The sequence below is a fragment of the Natator depressus genome, chromosome 7 (assembly GCF_965152275.1).
Source record: "Natator depressus isolate rNatDep1 chromosome 7, rNatDep2.hap1, whole genome shotgun sequence".
In the NCBI taxonomy this organism is placed as follows: domain Eukaryota; kingdom Metazoa; phylum Chordata; order Testudines; family Cheloniidae; genus Natator; species Natator depressus.
Window position 1 is genome coordinate 25,495,731 of NC_134240.1, and position 20,403 is coordinate 25,516,133.

General features: G+C 42.6%; 1 protein-coding gene across 5 annotated transcripts in view; it reads left to right on the forward strand.

The window, feature by feature from the left end:
* Positions 1–20,122, forward strand: part of ARHGEF3 (Rho guanine nucleotide exchange factor 3) — a 317,845-nt gene extending 297,723 nt beyond the window's left edge. For 4 of the 5 annotated variants that reach the window (XM_074957735.1, XM_074957736.1, XM_074957737.1 and 1 more), the window contains 2 exons: positions 16,444–16,630; positions 17,763–20,122. In XM_074957735.1, coding sequence (XP_074813836.1) covers positions 16,444–16,630; positions 17,763–18,109 — 534 coding nt within the window. In that variant the 3' untranslated portion in view covers positions 18,110–20,122. The remainder of the gene's footprint in view (positions 1–16,443; positions 16,631–17,762) is intronic. The other variant, XM_074957739.1, reaches the window with a different exon arrangement.
* The last annotated feature ends 281 nt before the right edge of the window (positions 20,123–20,403 follow it).

Here is a 20,403-nt window from a genome sequence, read left to right on the forward strand (position 1 = left end):
GAAGGGACCAGTTTTATCTTACCTCTCTTCTGTTCTTATATGTCACAGAATGCCACAGTAGTACAAGCTGCATTACTTTACTGCTTATGTATATTCTTTTGACTGGTTAACACCTAACATGTAATTTTCATTACCATTTGTCACTAATGAACATGTCCCACTATGTGTATCTATGGGGCCTTATTCATTCCCCAGGAAGCCAAAAGAATACCTGCTATAAGCTCCCCCATGGTGGCAGTTTTCTTATGGTAGCACCAAGTAATGTCAATAAGGGATCAGAACCCTGTTGTGCTAGACACTATAGACAAATAACAAAGCCAGGCCCTGCCCCAGAGAGCTTAATCTTGACAGTGGAAAGTCTGCTTCAGAATGAGGCTCCCTGGTGCAAGCTCCCCAACACCCAGTCAGGAGGCCCTTTGCTGGAGGCTCATAGCCATTCAGTACAGCCCACGGAATAGATGGGGTGAGCTGGAGCTTGGGGTAGGGTCAGATGGGGTGAGCTGGAGCTTGGGGTAGGGTCAGATGGGACAAGAGATTGATTAGAGGCCTCAACCAGCTCAACTCTAGTGGTATCATTCCTAGATTGTAAAGCTACTCATCCTTGGTAGAACCCACACAGAAAGCCAGGAGGCATGAATCCCTTGCTCTGGCACGTTCCAGTAGGGTGTAGAGGTTAATTTGTTTGAGCCTAAAAATGGGTTTAACTAATGCTAACTGTTTAACCAAACACATAGTTCTTCTTTGAGTGCTTACTTATGTCCATTCTATGTTAGGTGTTTGTGCTCTCCGTTGCTGGAAATTTTTCCCTCAATGGTATCAGCTGGGCCAGCTCTATCAGCCTCTGGAGCTGCACGCTTATGCGCTGGCATAAGGGGTGCCGCTGGCCATGCATCCTCTCAGTTCCTTCTTACCACCTGTGACAGTTGCTGGAACAACACTTCTTTCACCTATGGAGACAGACGCAGGTACTGCTCTGCCATGGTTTCCATGGTTATTGGAACCCCTAGGGGTTTCCCCAGGTACCGGGTTCTCCCTCCTATCACTCCTACTCAGTGGTTTCTGAGAGACAGGCTACCACTCCTTCCCACTCAGCACTGGACCTGGCTCTGGTACCAATGTCGAGGAGATGGCTCCAGCAGATGTAGCTGAGGCAGAGGAAGGCACTCCGCCGCCTCCTCCCCAGATGAGGCTGTCGCAGGACCCTGTACCCTGTTTCCACAGGATGACTGCGGGGCCCATCAGGACCTTCTGAAGCCGGTCGCTGTGTACCTGGGTCTGGAAATTTACGAGCTCAAAGAGACATCACACAGCCTTATTGATATCGTGGCTGCAGCAGCTCCCTCAAAGGTGACTTAGCCCATGAATCAGTGGTGATCGGACCTCTCAAGGCCCTGTGGCAAACTACTACTTCTCTGCCCCCCACCTCAGAGTGCTGAGAAGTATTATGTTCCAGCAAGTGGGTTCAAACACCTGTACTCGTGTGCACACACCCCTACCCCCGAGGGTCACTGGTGGCAGCAAACAAAAGGGACAGGGAGGACCTGTCAAGTGCTGCCCCTAAGTAAAAATATGCCAAGAGACTAGACCATTGCAGAAGAAAGGGTTATTTGATGGGTAGCCTTCAAGTACGTATCTCCAACCAGCAAGCTCTGCTGGGCAGATAAGACTTTCATTGGTGGGACTCCTTGACTAAATTTAAAGACTCCCTGCCCCCGAGATTCAAGGCAGGAGTATGCTGCCGTCTTGGAGGAGGGTAAGAATGTGCCCAGGACCTCTCTCCAGGTGGCTCTGGACGCTGCCAACTCAGCAGCCAGGACAATGGCCTCTGCTGTCGCCATGAGGTGGTGTTCTTGGCTCCAGTCATCCGGCCTTCCTCACAAGGTCCAACAGTCTATCCAAGACCCCCGCTTCAAAGGCTCTTCTCTGTTCTCAGAGCAGATGGACAGGAAACTTCATGGCCTGAAGGACTCAAAGGCCTCCCTAAGATCTTTAGGCCTCTATGCTCCATCAGCGTCTAGGAAGCACTTCTGGCCCCAGCACCTGCTTGTTTCTTGGTGCCTCCAAGACAGGAACACAACAAAAGAAAAGGGAGAGGTTATAAAATGGCGCCAACCACTCCCGACCACTTCAGCTTCCCAGCTGAGGTCTCAAAGATACTCCGGAGGGCCCAAGCAGGCCTTTTGAAGGTGCGCCTGAGGGCATTGTACCAGTCACCATTTCAGATCCACCACCCCTTTTATTTTTGGAACCTCTGTTGCTCTTCAGCCCAGCATGGTCATACATAACCTCAGACCATTGGGCCCTGAATATATTGACAGTTGGATATATCCTTCAGTTTTTATCCACCCCTTCCTCCCGCATTCCCATCTCTCTTCAGGGAGCCTTCTCATGAACAACTCTTTGTCCAGGAGGTGCAATCCCTCCTAAGTATGGGGACTGTGGAAGAGGTTCCTCAAGACTTGAGAGGGAAGGGGTTTTACTCATGGTATTTCCTAATCCCAAAGGGGGCCTCCAAACCATCTTGGACCTGTCTTGTCTCAACAGCTATCTCAGGACGCTGAGGTTCTGCATGGTTTCCATGGCCTCCATAAACGTCAGGGAGCTCAGGGCAGTACGCTTAGCATGCCAAGTGTTCCTTCCCCAGATCTCAGGTGAGGTGGTACAGGTCCTGACAGACAATTCTGTGGTCATGTTTTACATTAACAAGCAGGCAGGGGTTTGATTTTCAGCCTTGTGGCAGGAGGCCATCTGTCTGTGGGACTTCTGCGCAAAGCACTCCGTTCATCTCGAGGTGTTGCATCTCTCAGGAGCCTGGAATGTACTGGCAGATCACCTCACCAGATTTTTTTCCTCTCACCACAAGTGGTCCCTTCACCCAAAGGTCACCAGATTCATCTTTCAAAGGTGGGGGCCTCCCCAGTTGGACCTGTTGGCTACCAGGCACAACAGGAAATGCTATCAGTTTTGTTTACTGCGTGGACACAGCCCAGGCTCCATCTCTGATGCTTTCCTGCTCCCATGGACACATCTCCTACTTTATGCCTTTCCCCCAATGCTCGTGGTTCACAAGGTCCTCCTAAAAATCAAATGGGACAAGGCGAGAACTATTCTGATAGCCACGGCATGGCCACATCAACATTGGTTCGGCATGCTCCTGGCTCTGTGATAACCCCCCCCCCACTGCCACTCTGTCAGGACCTGATTTCATAAGACCACGGCCAGCTGTTTCACCCAAACTCCACCTCCCTGCATGGCTGAACCTGAACAAGCTTGCTAGGAACAGGTTCAGCAAATCTTGCTAGGCAGTAGAAAGAACTATCTACATAGCCAAGTGGAAGAGTTTCTCTTGTAAGGCTTCTGAACATGCTCTCTCTCCATCTCTGTCTTCCCTTTTAGTCTATCTTGCACTATTTGCTCCACTTAAAGCAGCAAGGCGTGGCCCTCTCCTCTATTAAAGTGCTCTTAGCAGCCATCTCAGCCTTCCGCCCTCCAGTGAACGACAGCTCAGTGTTCTCCAACAAGATGACAGTACACTTTCTCAAGGGGCTGGTGGGGCTCTGTCCTCAAGTCCACAAGCCACCCCCACCCCTTGGGACTTAAACTTGGTTTGGTCAAGAGTCATGGATAGGATGACCAGACAGCAAATGTGAAAAATCAGGACAGGGAGTGGGGGGTAATAAGAGAAAGAAAGACCCCAAAATCAGGACTGTCCCTATAAAATCAGAACATCTGGTCACCCTATTCATGGGTCCGCTTCAAACCATTAGCATCATGTTCTCCTGCTACTTCTCTCTTGGAAGGTTGACTTCCTGGTGCCAATCACCTTGGCCAGAAGTGTCTCTGAAATGAAGAACCGCCTTACATGGTGTTCGTTAAGGACAAGATCGAAACGTGCCACCATCCAGCCTTCCCACCAAAGGTGGTGTCACATTTCCATAACGACCAAGCCATTTTCCTACCAGTCGTCTTCCCAAATCCTCACAAGAACTCTAAGGAGTGAAGCTGCTGTTCCTCAGAAGTTAGGTGTACCCTCCCTTTTTATATTGAGGGGACTAAACCCTTCTGCAAGCCCATGCAACTCTTCGTAGCAATAGCAGAAAGAATGAGAGTGCTTCCTGTGTCAGCCCAGCCTGGGTAACTGCCTGTATTTGAGCTTGCAATGAGCAAGTGAATGTCCTGCCTCTAGCCATCTCAACTGCTCACTCCACAAGAGCCCAGGCTTCGTCAGCAGTATTTCTCATGCAGGTGTCAATCCAGGACATCTGCAGAGTCACAACCTGTTTGGGATACGAAGGTGTGCACTGACATTACGCCATCATCCAACAGACCTGAGATGACCTCTTTTAGAAAAGCAATGTTACAGTCAACATGTCCATGAACTCTAAGCCCACCTCCTGGGATACTGCTTGTGAGATACATAACATGGAATGGACATGAGCAAGTACTCAAAAATGGTTACTAACCTTTCATAACAGTCGTTTTTTGAGATGTTGCTCATGTCCATTCCACAGGACCCATCCTCCTACTCTTCTGTTGGAATTAACCGGCAAGAAGGAACTGAGAGGATGCGTGGCCAATGGCACCCCTTATACCAGCCCATAAGTGGAGGACGAGGTGTGCAGCATGCTTTCAGAACTCTTAAAAGATGCGGAAACTACAGAACCTGAACCACCAAAAAGGAAATCAACCTCCTGCTGGTGGCATCTGACTCAGATGACGAAAATGAACGTATATCAGTCTGCTCTCCTTTGGATTGTTATCGAGCAGAACCTGTCATCAGCATGGATACATGTTCTCTGGAATGGTGGTTGAGGCATGGAGGGACATATGAATCTTTAGCGCACCTGGCACATAAATATCTTGCAACGCCAGCTACAACAGTGCCATGCAAACGCCTGTTCTCACTTTCTGGTGACATTGTACACAAGAAGTGGGCAGCATTGTCTCCTGCAAAAGTAACCAAACTTGTTTGTCTGAGCAATTGGCTGAAGTAGGACTGATTGGACTTATAGGCTCTAAAGTTTTACATTGATTTATTTTTGAATGCAGGCTTTTTTGTACATAATTCTACATTTGTAAGTTCAACATTTGTGATAGAGATTGCACTACAGTACTTGTATTAGGTGAATTGAAAATGCTATTTCTTTTGTTTTTACAGTGCAAATATTTGTAATAAAATCAGTGAGCACTGTACACTTCATATTCTGTGTTGTAATTTAAATCAATATATTTCAAAATGTAGAAAACATCCAAAAATATTAAAATAAATGGTATTCTGTTTAACAGCGCAATTAATCGCCATTCATTTTTTTTAATTGCTTGATAGCCCTAATAAGTTGATTCCAAATGTAAGCTTTTCTCGGGAATTTGGAGTAAGCAGCAGTAATATTTCAACCCCAATTTTAACAGCTTTAACTAGTAAGATACATTGTTTGTGTATATTTCTAAATTGCCCAAACTCTGTGATTTTTATAAAAGTTTGTTTAATTACTCATGCCTGGTACAGACTGAGTATTCTAAGCAGAAGTTTGGCTGGAATTCATAGTACGCACAATCTCTAGTACTTTGCAGTATCTTTAACTTTCATGAGTTTCAAAAAAAAGGTACATTAAGGAGTAGTTGGTACACTTGGACTTAAACTAAACATTTTTTCCTCTATAAAATGATTAACAAAAATAGGATAAACAAAGCTTCCAATTTACAAATAAATATAATCCTCTTCTGGAGCACTGTGAAAATCAAGGTGTTTCCTTTCCATTAACCCAATTTATGCAAATAAGGTTATAAAAGGTTTTCTAACCATGAGAAGTATTTCTAGTGGCACAGATTGAATAGCACTTCTTGGAAACTGGGATGAACCAGTAAACATGTCAGAGGCCTTGTTCTTCCAGGTTTGTTATAGTTTTAGGTACACAGTTACCATGAAGGCAGCCAAGAGGAAGTCACTGATCATTTTTCATACTGTTGTTGTTTACTCTGGGTTATTTTGTTTTGTTTTTTTTGAATATGTAGGTGCCAGTGTATAATTCCCCTGAATTAATTTAATTAGAACAATAGTAAAATAGTGCTAGATATTTCATTATTTTTCAGGCTTGCAAAATGCAAATTTAGTTAATAAAAATTGAGTTTTTTCTTTTGAAGAATCCCATCTAGCCATTCATAACTTAATGTTTGTTGTTTAGTATCTAAATGTGAAAATTAGTGTTTTGCCATCCCCTGATACAGCTTATTGACTTTTTCTGTAAATATGAAACTCATTTAAATGGTGATGGGCTCTTTGTAGTTACTTTTGTATTCAGTCAGACCTATGAGTGCTTGGCACCTAGGAAAATCAGACCAAATAGACTGGTTGAAACACGACTAGGAACTTAGAAGGGTCTCAAAATTGACCACTTCATTGTTTCTAAGATAAAATAAATGTTAGTAGTGTCACATACTGAAACCATACAAATACAAAGAATGAAGAACACAGTTTGAATTTCATGAGATTTTAAGTGACCAAATTTCAAACCAAATATGCTATTCTAGTATTTTTAAACTATATAAACTGGAATGGTTTGCCAAAAAATTAGAAAATAATCACTCTTCTTAACACACATTACCTTATCATTACCTGAGACTTAGTCCTAGACAGATTTCCTATCTACCCTATATTAATTCCTGTGAAAAGAGGGTATTTGCAAAACACAATCATGGTCAAGTAAGTCTTCCCAGTTTTTGAAACTGCCACATCTCAAAAGGAAAAAGATAAGCTTTTCAACACATTATGGAAGGAGGAACTGTGGATGGAAATGCTAACATAACAGCAGAAGAAGGGACCAAACAAAAAGTGCTTTGATTTTATTTAAGTTGACATTGAGCCTCTGATTTAAGTAAGTGGATTCTGCATGTCCCCACTATGCTCATTGTGTTGGCAGAGCACATCCTTACTAGCGGGGCTTGCATCGACTCACGGAGTGCTGCACTGTGGGTAGCTATCCCACAATGCATGGAGCCGAGTGGAATGTTGGGTTGGACTTGCAATGCCTCATGGGACAAAAACACTTGCGCAGGTGATTATGGGAACATGGTATTAGCCTCCCATGATGGACTTATCTCCCTCCCTCCCTGAAAACAGTGGCAAACAAACCAAGCCTTTTTGGCGCCTTAAGCCTGGGTTACCCATGCAGATGCCATAGCATGGCAAGCATGGATCTATGGGATGATGAGCAGTGGCTGAAGAACTTTCGAATGCATAAGGCCACTTTCATGGAACTGCACAAAGAGCTTTCCGCAGCCCTGACGTGCAGCAATACTAAAATGAGAGCTGCTCTGACAGTTGAGATGCGAGTGGCAATAGCTCTTTGGAAGCTTGCAACGCCAGACTGCTACCCCTCAGTGGGAAATCAGGAGTGAGTAAATCTTCCGTAGGGTCTGCTGTGATCCAAGTTCCCAGGGCACTCGACAGACTTCTTCTAAGAAGGGTAGTGACTCTGGGAAACATGCAGGACATAGTGGATGGTTTTGCCGCAATGGGATTCCCTAGCTGAGATGGGGTGATCAACAGAACGTATATCCCTATCTTGGCACCAGACCACCTTGCCAAAGAGAACATAAACTGAAAGAGGTACTTCTCAATGGAGTTGCAAGCGCTGGTAGATCACAGGGGCCGTTTCACCGACATCAACATGGAATGGTCAGGAAAGGTGCATGATGTGCACATCTTTAGGAACTTGGGTCTGTTCAGAAAGCTGCAAGTAAGAACTTCCTTTCCAGACTGCAAAATAACTGTTGGTGATGTTGAAATGCCAATCATGATCCTGGGAGACCCAGCCTACAACTTGCTCCCATGGCTCATGAAGCTGCACTCAGCCTGGACAGCAGTATGGAGCAGCATAGTTTGCTTACTGCTTTCACTGTGGTCTAACCTAGTATCTCCATTCTTGTTGCTGCATGGTGTGTGCTCCGTAATATCTGTGAAACAAAGGGAGAAAAGTTTCCGGTGGGGTGGGGGTTGAGGCAGATGGCCTGGCAGCCAATTTTGAGCAGCCAGACACCAGGACAATAAGAACAGAAACTTGGTGCACCTCGATGTGTAAGGTTTTGAAAACTAGTTTAATCAATGACCCACAGTAATGTGACTCTTGTGTGGTATTCCTTACCAGGCTGTCCCCTTCATTGCATATACTCCCCTGTAAACTACAGCCCCACTAACCACAGTGTGCTGAATGAATAGTCTTTTCTCCTCAATCCATTAATTTTTATTATGCTCATAAACACTGAGAGACGGTAAAGAAAAGTAAGAACCTGAGGCTAAGGGGCTGATAACATGGGGGGGAGAAGGGACAACAAGGACAGCTTGCTTACAATTGCACTGTAGTAACAATCAAAGGTATGGGAATGGGTGCCTTCTGGTCCTTGTGCCCTTGCCTGGAGTTGAGTGCAAGGGATACCCCTCCTCCCCCCAATCCTAGAACGTCTGGGAGAGAAGGATGTGGAACTTGGCGATGATAGCAGCAGGTTCAGCGTAGGCTGCAGCGGGACTCTAGCATCCAGTTGCCTTTCTTGAACCTCAAACGCCTTAACATGTCCATTTGCTCCCTCAAAATCTGCACCATCTTGTCCTGCGTGTCATGCTTGTGCTCCCTGCATGCTGTCATGTCCTCACAGTTATTGTGCAGGCACTCCGACAGTGCAATCCTCCATGCACTGAGCTCCATCTTGTCACTCTCTGAGGTGTATTAACTCTTGAGCATGTCCTCCCAAGTCGTCTTTTTCCGCCTTCTAATCTGGGAAAGTCTTTGCCCCTGTATGGAGGATGCACCTGTGGACAAGGTTTCAGGTGCAAAGAATACAAACCACAAGGGTAGCATTGACAGTGCATAATTGTTTCTGGTGCAAGATTAAATCTTTTTATAAAAGAAACACCCCTCAATGCACTTCCCTGCAATCCACAATGTAAGCAGAACCACTGGCTACTGCAAGAATCGGTTTGCTGCTACAGCCATGGTAAGGCAGGCCACAAGGCATGGGCAATATGTCTTGTGCTGCAGCTTTTCATACATTCTTTTGTATCAGTGGTTCCAACCCATCGCAACCTGGATGGTGCTTGAGGACAGGCACGAGCGTAAAGCCCCGCAAATAGTTAGATTGTTACAAAAGTGGCACTGGGTTGGGGTGGAAGCAGGGGTGAAAGTAAGTCTTGGGACTTACCGGTACGGGGCTGGGCTGGGGCCAGCTCTGGCCCCCAGAAGGGGCAGGGCTGGGGGAGGTCAGAGCCAGCCCCGGCCCACTCTGTACCGGCAAGTGCCTCCTTCCCCCTCCCCAGGGTAACAGCGGCAGCCGGAGCCTCTGGCAGGGGTTTAAAGGGCCTTGGATGGTTGCGGCAGCCGGAGCCCTGGGCCCTTTAAATTGTCCCCGGAGCCCTGCTGCCACTTCCCCAGGGCTCTGGCTGCCACTACCATCCTGGGCCCTTTAAATTGTCCCCGGAGCCCTGGGGAAGCGGCGGCGGGGCTCCGGGGACAATTTAAAGGGCCCAGGGCTTGGCTGCTGCTACTGCCCCGGGCCCTTTAAATCGCCGCCCCAGCCCCGCCGCCGCTACCCCAGGGCTCTGGCAGCAGGGCTTTGGCAGCAATTTAAAGGGCCGGGGGCTCCAGCCGCTGCTGGGAGCCGCGGGCCCTTTAAATTGCGCCTGGGGAAGCCGATCCACCCCGGTACAGCGCACTGGCTCTTGCCGGTACGCTGTACCGGCTTACTTTCACCTCTGGGTGGAAGGGAGACTACCAGGAAGTGTTGGCCTCCCCCCCCCCCCCCCCCCGCCACCAACTTAAATGCTGGCTGCAATATGGGGTGATCCCTTCCAATCACAGTCAGGGCACGCTCTGGAAAGCATGGTTGCGAGACCCAGAATTTACCAAACCGGGGTGGATTACTTATCGAATTGCTTGAGGTTTAAGGGCTAGCATTTAAAACTTCCCGTTTCCCCTAGGTGACCATATGTGATATCACTCCCCTGAGGGTAACAGAGGCAGAAAGAGAGCAGATGCTGCAAGCGTCTGGCTACAGACTTGGTCCTTATGTTGCAATGCTGTGCGCCACATTGATGCCTGAAGATTTAATACTGGAGTGGCATGGGAAAGTGTCTACAGTGGTGGACGAAATAAAGCAACCCTTCCCAGAAACCTTCTGCAAAGAATTGCAGAGTACTTCCATGAAAGCTTCCTAGAGATTTCCTTGGAGGATTCCCGGGCCATCCCAAGCACATAAACAGTCTTTTTCTGAGAGTACCCTCTGTGTAGCTGGAGTGGCCGCTGATAACCAGTATCCCAATTTTTTTAATTCAGATTCAATATTAAAAATAATAGCATGTAACCCCTACAGTTTGATTGAAAATGTTTACTCACCAGACGAGCCTTCCTCGGCATCACGCTCTGCTGACAATTGGTCCTGTGAGGTGATGGGCTCCAGAGTTTAAAAAAAAGAAAGTTCTTGGCTGTTGGGGAGAATGGATCCCCCTGCTTGCCTGCCTTGCATTTTCCTCCTCCTCTTCTTGGTCAACAATGTCTCCCTCATTGTTGCCTGAGGTTGCCCAGGGCTCCTGGGAGGTATCCATGGAGCGTTTTGGGGTAGTGGTGGGGTCACTGCCTAGAATTGCATGCAGCTCCTCATAGAAGTGGCATGTCTGTGACTCAGAACCAGAGCGACTGTTCTCCTCCCTTGTCTTCTGGTACACTTGCCAAAGATCCTTTATTTTCATGCAGAACTGCTGTATGTCCCTGGTGTAGCACTCCCCCCCCCCCCGCCCCCATAACCTGTGCAATTTTGGTACAGAAGTTAGCATTTCTTCCAGGGATTTGGAGCAATCAAATTTTTGAATTGCTCCGCTCCAGCTCCGCCTCAAATTAACTTTTAACTAAATAAAAAAGTGCATACTGTAATTTTGAAAAAACATTTTTATTCAGACCTATAGAACAATTTAAATGTCATCAACAATGATACAAACGAGAATAATTCATTCTGTAAAAAATTATTGCAGCAATCAAGTCGTCTTTCATAGCCTGCTGCAAATCATTTAAAATTAACTTTAAAGCTGAAAACAGTCACTCTACACGAGCTTGAGGAGTTGGCATGCTCGAAGCAATTCTACAGGCAGCCTGAATGCGGTGTGAGTAGCTGTGAATGGCCTCAAAAACAGACTTAACTTTTAGCCTACCAATAGACTCCATCGCCTCACAATCTTCCCAAAAATTTATCTCGAATAATGCTTCATTACAATTATGAATTGCAGAAACTCGCCGGCGTCTTTCTTGTTTATCCAATTCCTTTTCGAAGGCGTCATCTTCTGAAGAATTGGTGCTTGAATTATCTCCATTTCCCTGTGATGGTTGAAGACATCTCAGGGGTGGACACTCGAACAAGTTCAGAGTGGAGATGGCAGTTTGAGAACAGCCTGCTATTTCTGAAGGATGTGAACTTTCCAAAACCGCAAATTCGATTGTTGATGACTCCTTTTGTTGTGTTTCACTTTCTTCAACCTCTTTTGTCGAGTTCCAATGTAGCAATAGATTTTGTTTTTCGAGTCGTCGAGCAATATCAAGGAGCCCTTCCTTTTGCCTTTGGTATTTCCCTTGAGGTAAGAAGAATCCAATACCGTGGGTCAACATAAACTCTAGCAAGGAAAATAATATTGTCAAAAAGCTTCTCTTCGCATTTCTGCATGGAGGGTAGAATTCCTTCTGCAGTTTGTCCACCATTTTCTTGCAAGAATTTTGACAGTTTTCGCCATTCCTTCATTAAAACTCCCAGGGTTACATCGACAGCTTGAAGATTCACAGTCGTTAGGTTTGGCTTTGCCAAGAGGTCTCACAGGTTCTTCACTTAGTCCCATTCAGCTTTTATTAACTTGAGTTCTCTTGTTCCAGCAGCAGCCACTTGTTCACAGTAAGATTGAAAAAGGAGAAGCCAATCATCGCAAATGTTGAACCCCAGCAAGTCACAGTATCCAATAATTGAGTTACCCCATGTAGATCAAGCAGAACACTTCGAATACTTGGGGTTTGTAGTTTGACAACGACTTGTCGAATTTTTGCCAGAAATTTCTTTGCATGTTCTTTGTTCAGTCCATCCCAGATTGCTAACTGAAGAGTGTGAATACCACACCTCATCAGCTGGACTTTTGAGTCATCCTCATGAAGCCATGTTGGAAGTATGAAGCTAGGGGGTCATTAACCCATTGTGCAGTAGCATCCATGTTGAGTTCAATTTCATCCATTCCTTTAGTTCCTTCATCAGGCAAAATAGTTTGTTCTGTCCACATCCCTGTTCTCAGAGGTAGAAATGGTTTCATTGTCCTTGCTGAAATTTTTGACGGCACACGTCATGTTTGCCGCATTGTCAACGCAGATGCTCAGCACTTGCATTTCACTGATTCCAAATTTTTCTAAAATAGCTTTTACTTGATTTTTCACATACAAAGAATTGTGGTGCACTATCAGTGTCAATTTATGTCCAAGGTTTTTACCACAGCTTTATCTTTTCCTTCTTCATAGTACTGAGCATTGATTGCAAGGAAATTTGTGCTACCTGAAAATGGATGCGGCAACCTGTGGAAACAATTTTTGCTCCAAAGCTTTCTTGAGCTCTTTGCGACCAGACTCAGTTGTGCTGACAACTAAATGATGAACCACATCGTGCCCCATCAGAACACCAAGCTGCCGATCCATTTCACCTGCAGTTTTTTGGAATCTTTTGTTCTTTAGCCTGAAGGTAGTGAGAGGTGTTGAACTCAAGCAAACCATTTCCATCAGCCCTTCACAGAAAGTATTGGCATCCATGGTGACTGTAACCTTTGAGGACTTCAAATATGAGTCAAGTTTTGTTTGCTCAATTTTGGGTTTCTTTTCAAATGAAGCTCCGCAAAATCTTTTCTCCAGGAGTCTTCAAAGAGCCAGATGAATGTCATTTAGCCGCATCAGCTTTGTTTTGCCTCATCTTCCTGGTCTTTTTTTGTAACCAGAGCCCCATAGTTTTCAGGATGGTTACATTTTACGTGCTGCCAAAGGTTGAAACTTTTCACACCACTTGCTTCACTTGTCTTGAAGCTACATGGTTGAGCTCGCCATTCACTTCCTTTTCCACCCTGCACGTTGCTGATTTCGTCTTTGCTTTTCCCAAAAGCCCAAATTTGGGCTTTTCAAATTCAAAAGTAAAGATGTCATTGAGATCTTTTTCTGTAAATCGGCTATCAGTCATGGGGGGCAGATTTGATTTTTTTAAATTTTTTAATTTTTTGTTGAAGCCATGGCCAAATCTTCTTGTGCTGCTACCGCATCCCAATGTTTCTTGTTATGATCTTCGAAAAGCAATGAACAAAAGTACTGTATTTTTTTATAATGTACCTGCTTGTGATATCTTAACCACTTAAGGTATTCCGAATTTATTTTGGATTTTCTGGACAAAAATGATCGCATTTTCTTTTTACACAATTATTATTAAAGTATATTTTTAATATTTTAACATGTTTCTTGCAGTTTTAATGAATTATTTTAATATACATAATTAATATACATTTTTATTTATAAATTGCAAGTTTAGTTTTTATGAAATTTTGCAGTAAAAATATTTGAAATATTTTCCAAGTTTTTAATATCTCAAAAATGCTTTAATATAGATATATCAATGAAATTTGGTATGTGCCGTAGCGTTAGTACGTGCTATCATTGTTCTACAACATTTAACTGTTGGGACATAACAAGGCTACACGTTACAAGGTTGAAAATAAACTTTAACAGGAAAGCGGATTCAAATTGCAAGCACAGTCCTTTTAGTAAAGAGAGCAAATGTTCGGAAATACGTTTTTGCTTCATCAGCCTGAATAGATTATACAAATAGAGCAAATAACAGGTTCTATCTTGTATAATGTTTCCAGCCTGATGAAGGAAAAACATATTTCCGAAAATTTGCTCTCTTTACTAAAAGGACTGTGCTTGCAATTTGAATCCGCTTTCCCATTAAAGTTGATTTCCAATGTTCTGTCATACAGCATCATTCAAATAAAATTATTTAAACTACAGGTGTCGTGAACTGGAAGGGCTAGGCCAATTTTATTTAATATTTTTTAAATCTTCGACTATTTAACAGATATGACCCTGGAATATGATTTCATGCTAAAACGTGTTAAAATGGTACTCTTAATTTATTTTGTACAATTAACCATTTCCAAGAAAACTGTTTAAAAATTTTAATCTGCTTAGAATGATCCAATTTTACTTACTTATTTTTCAACTTTGGAACCATAAATTTGAAACATAACCAAAAATTATTAACTTATTATGGAACATATTACCGCTCGTATCCAGGGGCAGTCGATGACAAGTCTTTCTTGAAATACGAAATAAAAATGACCAAGCACCAGTTCGGGACGCCTATGGTTTAGATAATTTTGGATAATGTAATATGGTAGCACATACTAACGCTAAGACAGACATAATTTCATTAGTTTGTATTAAAGCGTTTTTGAGATATTAATCAGAAATTAACTTTTCATCACCTCCTTGAAGGGACTGTAACTCCCTTAGGACACGTGTTCACAGAAACTTTTTTTCTTAAAATGACCTTAGGATTCATCCTCAAAGTTGTGTTGAACATTTTCCAATCACTCTGGATATATCACAAAAATCACTCCTAATTTATGCAAAAATGTTTACTGTATATTTATATGCCTGCTGCACGTGACTTTTTCAGTAAATTTAAAATTACAAACAACGCTACCAAAAGACCATTGAACATATGACATATAAAATAAGTCCACCAGAGTGATATGGGACCATGTACAAATGAACAAATGTACCGGTAATGGGAGCCTGTGTGAGAAATGAACTTAAGTGGTTAATATCTCTAGCGATATCTTAATATATCAATAAACCAAAAACATTATTCTTTTGCAGTATAACTGTTCGTGATATCTTAAATGTTGCAACTTGCGTCACACTTTTCCGTAATCGCAGCACTCAGCGCGTCTCGTTGATCAACGCTTACAAAAGAAGTATCAACACTTACTAATCTATCTAACTAATCTACGCGAGTATGTACTCGCCTAACCTTGCCACAAGGGTGGGAGCAGTCTGCAGTGTTGCCGGATGTCTGATAATTATCTGATTCTTTAATAAAACATATCTCCAAAAAACTTTAATTTTGTATCTGTACATTAAATCTTGATTTCAGCCAAAGTGAGAATAACTGACATATTACGTAAAGTGGTAAAGTAGATGTTAATATCAGTTGCTATACAATCTGAAACTTTTTGGCACCTTTAAGACTTTCTTGCTAAATATCATTCATTTTGGATAGAAAATGAAGAAAAAACCGGAGCAATGGAGCAGTCAAGATTTTCTGTGCTCCGGCTCCGCTCCAGCTCCAGGCAAAAACCTGCGGCTCCACACTCCAGCTCCGGGCTCCGCTCCAAAGCCCTGGTTCCTTCTGCTGATTTGGAGCTCTGCGTGCACAGATTCTTCTCCCCACACAGCAATAAGATCCACTACCTCCTGCGTGCTCCATAGTGGAGCACGTTTACAGCCTTGAGCATCCGTGGTCAGCTGTGCTGATGAGCTCTTCATGCTGATCAAACAGGAAATGAGAATTCAAAAGTTCCCAGGGCTTTAACGGGGGGCTGTGCCCTATGTACCTGGCTGAAGTGCAGTGGAGTTGAAAGTGCTCTCCAAAGCGGTCACAGTGGAGCACTGTGGGACACCTCCTGGAGGCCAATTAATTCAAATTACACAGTGCAGTCCCCATATTCACGCATGGATGTCTGTTGAAGCAGTACGCCTCTTGCAGAGGGAGAGTACAGAAGTAGACTTTAAAAGCCCTTTAGGTCAGTGGAAGGGACTCAGTAGTATAGACACATACATTATTAACTTGACCTAACGTGGCATATGTCAACCTAACTTTGTAATGTAGACCTGGCCACAGTATCTCAGAGAAACACTGATGGTACTTCTACACAGCAGCTGGGAGATGTGATTTCCATGTGTGGGTAGACAGATTCATGCGAACTCATTTCTGCAACTGAGAAAGTTATGGAACCTCAAACATAACATTTCATTTCTGTTATGAATAAGGCCCACATTGTGCAAGATGTTCTAGGATCACTGCTTAAACACATTGGGTAGGGGGATAGAAAAGCATTTTTTGTTTTCTCCTTAGTTTACATAAGTTACAAGTGGGTATGAATATTTATACTATATTAGGCCACCAACAGTATTATAATGGGAGGGAGGGAAGAGAGGCCCAGTGATGGCTGTGGTGAACAAATTTACGTTTATTTATGTCTAAGCAAGGGGAACTAAAAGCTAATATATACTGTTAAAAGAACACAGATGGAGTATATTACAGTTGAAATAAACTTTGTTCAGTGACTTTTTAAAAGGAATAATGAATTTATTTTCCTTTTATGCTTTTTAACAGAAACTGCATGTCTTCTTGTTCCAAGAAGTGCTGGTGATTACCCGAGCTATTACCCATAATGAACAACTCTGCTACCAACTATACCGGCAGCCTATCCCAGTAAAGGATCTTGTTCTGGAAGATTTGCAGGATGGAGAGGTGCGACTGGGTGGATCCATACGTGGTGCATTTAGCAACAATGAGAGAAGTATGAATACACTTTTGATTTGAATACTTTATCATTAGTTCATAGGAAACAGATGTAACTTTGAAATCTCCCTTAATTTAAGATAACATCTTAGGTCAAAAATTTGACCTTTCTTTCAAACTGTTATTATGCAAGACTCTAAATGTTTATTTTAAAAATCCATCATATCAATAATGTGATTCTCTCCCCCTCCCCACCCAAAACACACAGAAACACCCCTTTACTGCACTGGGAAGTGGAAAAGGGAGTAGAATGTAGCAGCACAACAAGAAATTATAAACAGTCTTCCCCACAGTATATTTTGAAATTTTGTAACTTATTTAGAAACCTTATAACAAGATTTATCTATTGTGATTCTTCATCTTGTTATGGAGGCATTGGCTGCTAATCCACAGTTAAGGCTGTGATCATGCAAATACTTACGCATGCGCTTAATGTTAAGCATCTGAGTCATCCTTTTAAAGTCAACTGGACTACTCATATTCTTAAAGTTAAGCATGTTAAGTGTTTGTAGACTCAATGCCTACGAATTAACCAGTTTTCCATTACAAACCATCTTTTAACCTTTTCTGAGAAATAATGTTGAAAGTTTTTTGTGACTGATTTATGTTGTGGGTTACAGGTAAGAGGGGGCCCAAGCTGCCACAGGAACAAGTAGTCCTGGCTATTCCGTAGGGAGCAAAAGTGAAATTTCACAACTCTGCAGGGCTGTTATAGCCGGAGAGGCTCCACAGGGTTCTGGGGGTAGCACCAACTCTACTGAGCTGCTTAAGGTTCCAAGCTTGAAACGGTAAACTGGCATAGAAGTCAGCCAGTTTAGGCATTCGTGGTTGGTTTTATGCATGTATAGCATCACTATACTGGCTGAATTCTAAACTAATTAACCTAGGAAGCAATTAACTTTTAGCAACTCCAGTAGTATCTGGGGATGCCCCACTACCCTACAGAGGTAGGAGCGACAAGTTCCTTGGTTTTCCCTCGGCTCCTATTTATTCTATGGGTTTCTAACTTAGCCCTGGGGAAGCAATCCAGTAAACCTAAGAACTTGGTAGAGTGTTTTAGTATTTTAATGTACTCCCTTATTAAAAATGCAGACACCCAAAGCAATCAACGGACATATTTTGTTTTTCAGTTAAAAACTTCTTTAGAATCAGCTTCAAAAGTGGATCGCAAAGCCAGTCCCACTCGCTGCAAGCCAATGACTCCTTCAACAAACAACAGTGGCTTAACTGTATCCGACAGGCCAAAGAAAGAGTTGTGTGTGACATAGAGGCTGGAACACTGGATTCAGAAGGACATTTCCTAATATCCCCAAATGGGAGTAGGGTACCACAGGGAGAAAGCAGGCTTGAGCAAATGGACCAATCAGACAGTGAGTCAGACTGTAGTATGGACACTAGTGAAGTCAACATTGATTGTGAACGCATGGAACAGACAATCTCTTGTGAGAATGACAAACAGATAGAAACCAACATTTGACAGAAAATTACAGTTCATGGAAGTAAACCTGTGTCTTACCTGTACAGTATTTGCATTCCATAAATGGAGCAGTTTGGAAAAGCACTTTTAACACTTTTTTGTGACAATGTCAACACAATCTTTCTTGTATTTGTACCTTTGAGTGTAGTACTGTAACTGCCAATCTATGTAAGCTGGAATCTGTTACAACTCCTATCCTGTGTTATTTCCATAAACATCTGGGTGGATGAAAGTGGTACTTGACCAGTTATTTTCATTGTCCTGCTGGTAGAAAGAATCTCTAAACTCAGAGATGATGCATAACTGTTGATAGTAGGGAGGCACAATTTAAAGGTTCTGGTGGTATTCAGCAGGGTTCAGGACAGGGCATATAAACCCTGGCAGAAATCTGGGGGGGGGCACTGGACCCTGTGGACCTCCCCAGTGCGTCTCCTCTGTCTAAACTACTGTTTATATGTATATTAGGTAAGAGTCTCTCCATGGTTTTTACAGTGTTTGACCTCTAACGTGGCACCTAAAGACAAACTTTGTAGTGGCTCTTTAAAGGGGTATCAAAGTCTGCATTTAATTAGGAATGGCATTCAAAATTTTCAGAAAGGCAAATGTCTACAAAAATAACATCTTGGAATAAGGTAAGTTAGCTACTGTGGTGGTAAATCAACAGGAAACGTAAAGAGTAGGCCATGTCAACAGCGACTCTTAGGGATTAATTTTAGAAAGTATGAAGCACTGTATGAAAATCCCGCAAACCAACATAGTAATCTGGTCAATTAGAAGAGTCAATGTAGTGTTCGTGGTTTACTTATTGGAGCACATAATACTAAAATCAATTGAAAGAGAAGTCTACTGCTAATACTGAATCTTCAGATTAAATGCTGGGAATGTTGGGTATTTGTAAATAAAAAGTTGGTAGTTTGCTTACAGTGCCATGTATAACTCTGTATTATCCTGATTAAGACAGGAAGACTCTAAAAAAGCATTAGATCATTGAATAGGCCCTCCAGCATTTTGCACTCACTGATGTGACTAACCGTTACCACTAAACTAAAGTTAAAACATCCCAAGATCTTGTGTAAATGACTCTGTTTACAATTACACGTGGTTGTTTTTTAAGACTGAGACACAATCTTGTATCAATGGTGCTGTACAAACACCCCTTAGGGGACAGAGAAAGTTTAAATAAAAAAGGGAATATATTTTCCTTTAGGAAATATCACACCCTTTATATTTTTGTCAAGTTAGGTTTTTTTAAATTTTGCTGCATCTAAACCTCATGCTGTAATTGGAATCACTGCTGTGTTTTCTGGTGGCTGATTTAATTAAGTCTATTATTGGCCTGACTCATTATGATGAGAGGCACATCAGCCAATTTAAAATGCAGTCAAAAACACTGCAACAGCCTGACTATTTTAGAAATTCTTGGTTCATCTTTTATTTCTCAATGCAGAAATCACTGAAAGGTAAAGTAAGCTGCAAAATTTGTGTCCTTACTAATTGACATGATCCTTGATATTGTGTAAATTCAGGATGACCTTTGCAAATTAGACACACACCAGCACAAGTAGTAAAACTGCTAAATTATTGCCAAAAATATTTGTTTCATGTGTGTTTACAAGTTTACAGAAAGAAAGCAGGAAATAAAATGTCACTTACCTTGTACATATGTCATGAAGTGCATTAAAGGAATCAGTGTGGCAAGATAATCAATATAAAAACAAGGTATATTACTTTTTTTAAAAAAATACTGTTGTCAGTTTTACCCTGTAGACCTTATTTCTGTATTTATAGTTTTTAAAACATTGTGAATTTTTTTTTCTATTGCAGGCTTGTAATTTATTTAAACTGCTTCATTTTTAGAGTAGAATGTTTGAGCATGCCAGTGAAGAATAGGACAAGGGAACATGTTATTGATGGGGGTAAAAAAAGAAAATAGGTTATGAACTTTTGGTATGACAACTGTTGGCCAAACTTAGCAAAAAGCATTGATGGAAAAGAGGAGAGAATGTATGTGCTGATGAAATATTTGTGTATAATGGCCTTAAACTTTTATGGAAGCATTTCAAATAAATTACATTAAACTGTTTTGGTTTTTAATTGTTTTGATTGCTTATTATCCAAGGAGCCCACTATGGCTGAATCTACATCGGGCTTTCAACAGTATTTAACATACGTAAGCAATGTTTATATTTTGGTTCTGGCTGAAGTGGGTCATAGACCAGGACTGGATAAAATTTTTCTAATTTCATAATTTTGATGGAAAAATTTTCACAATTTTTTTTTTGACCAGCACAGTT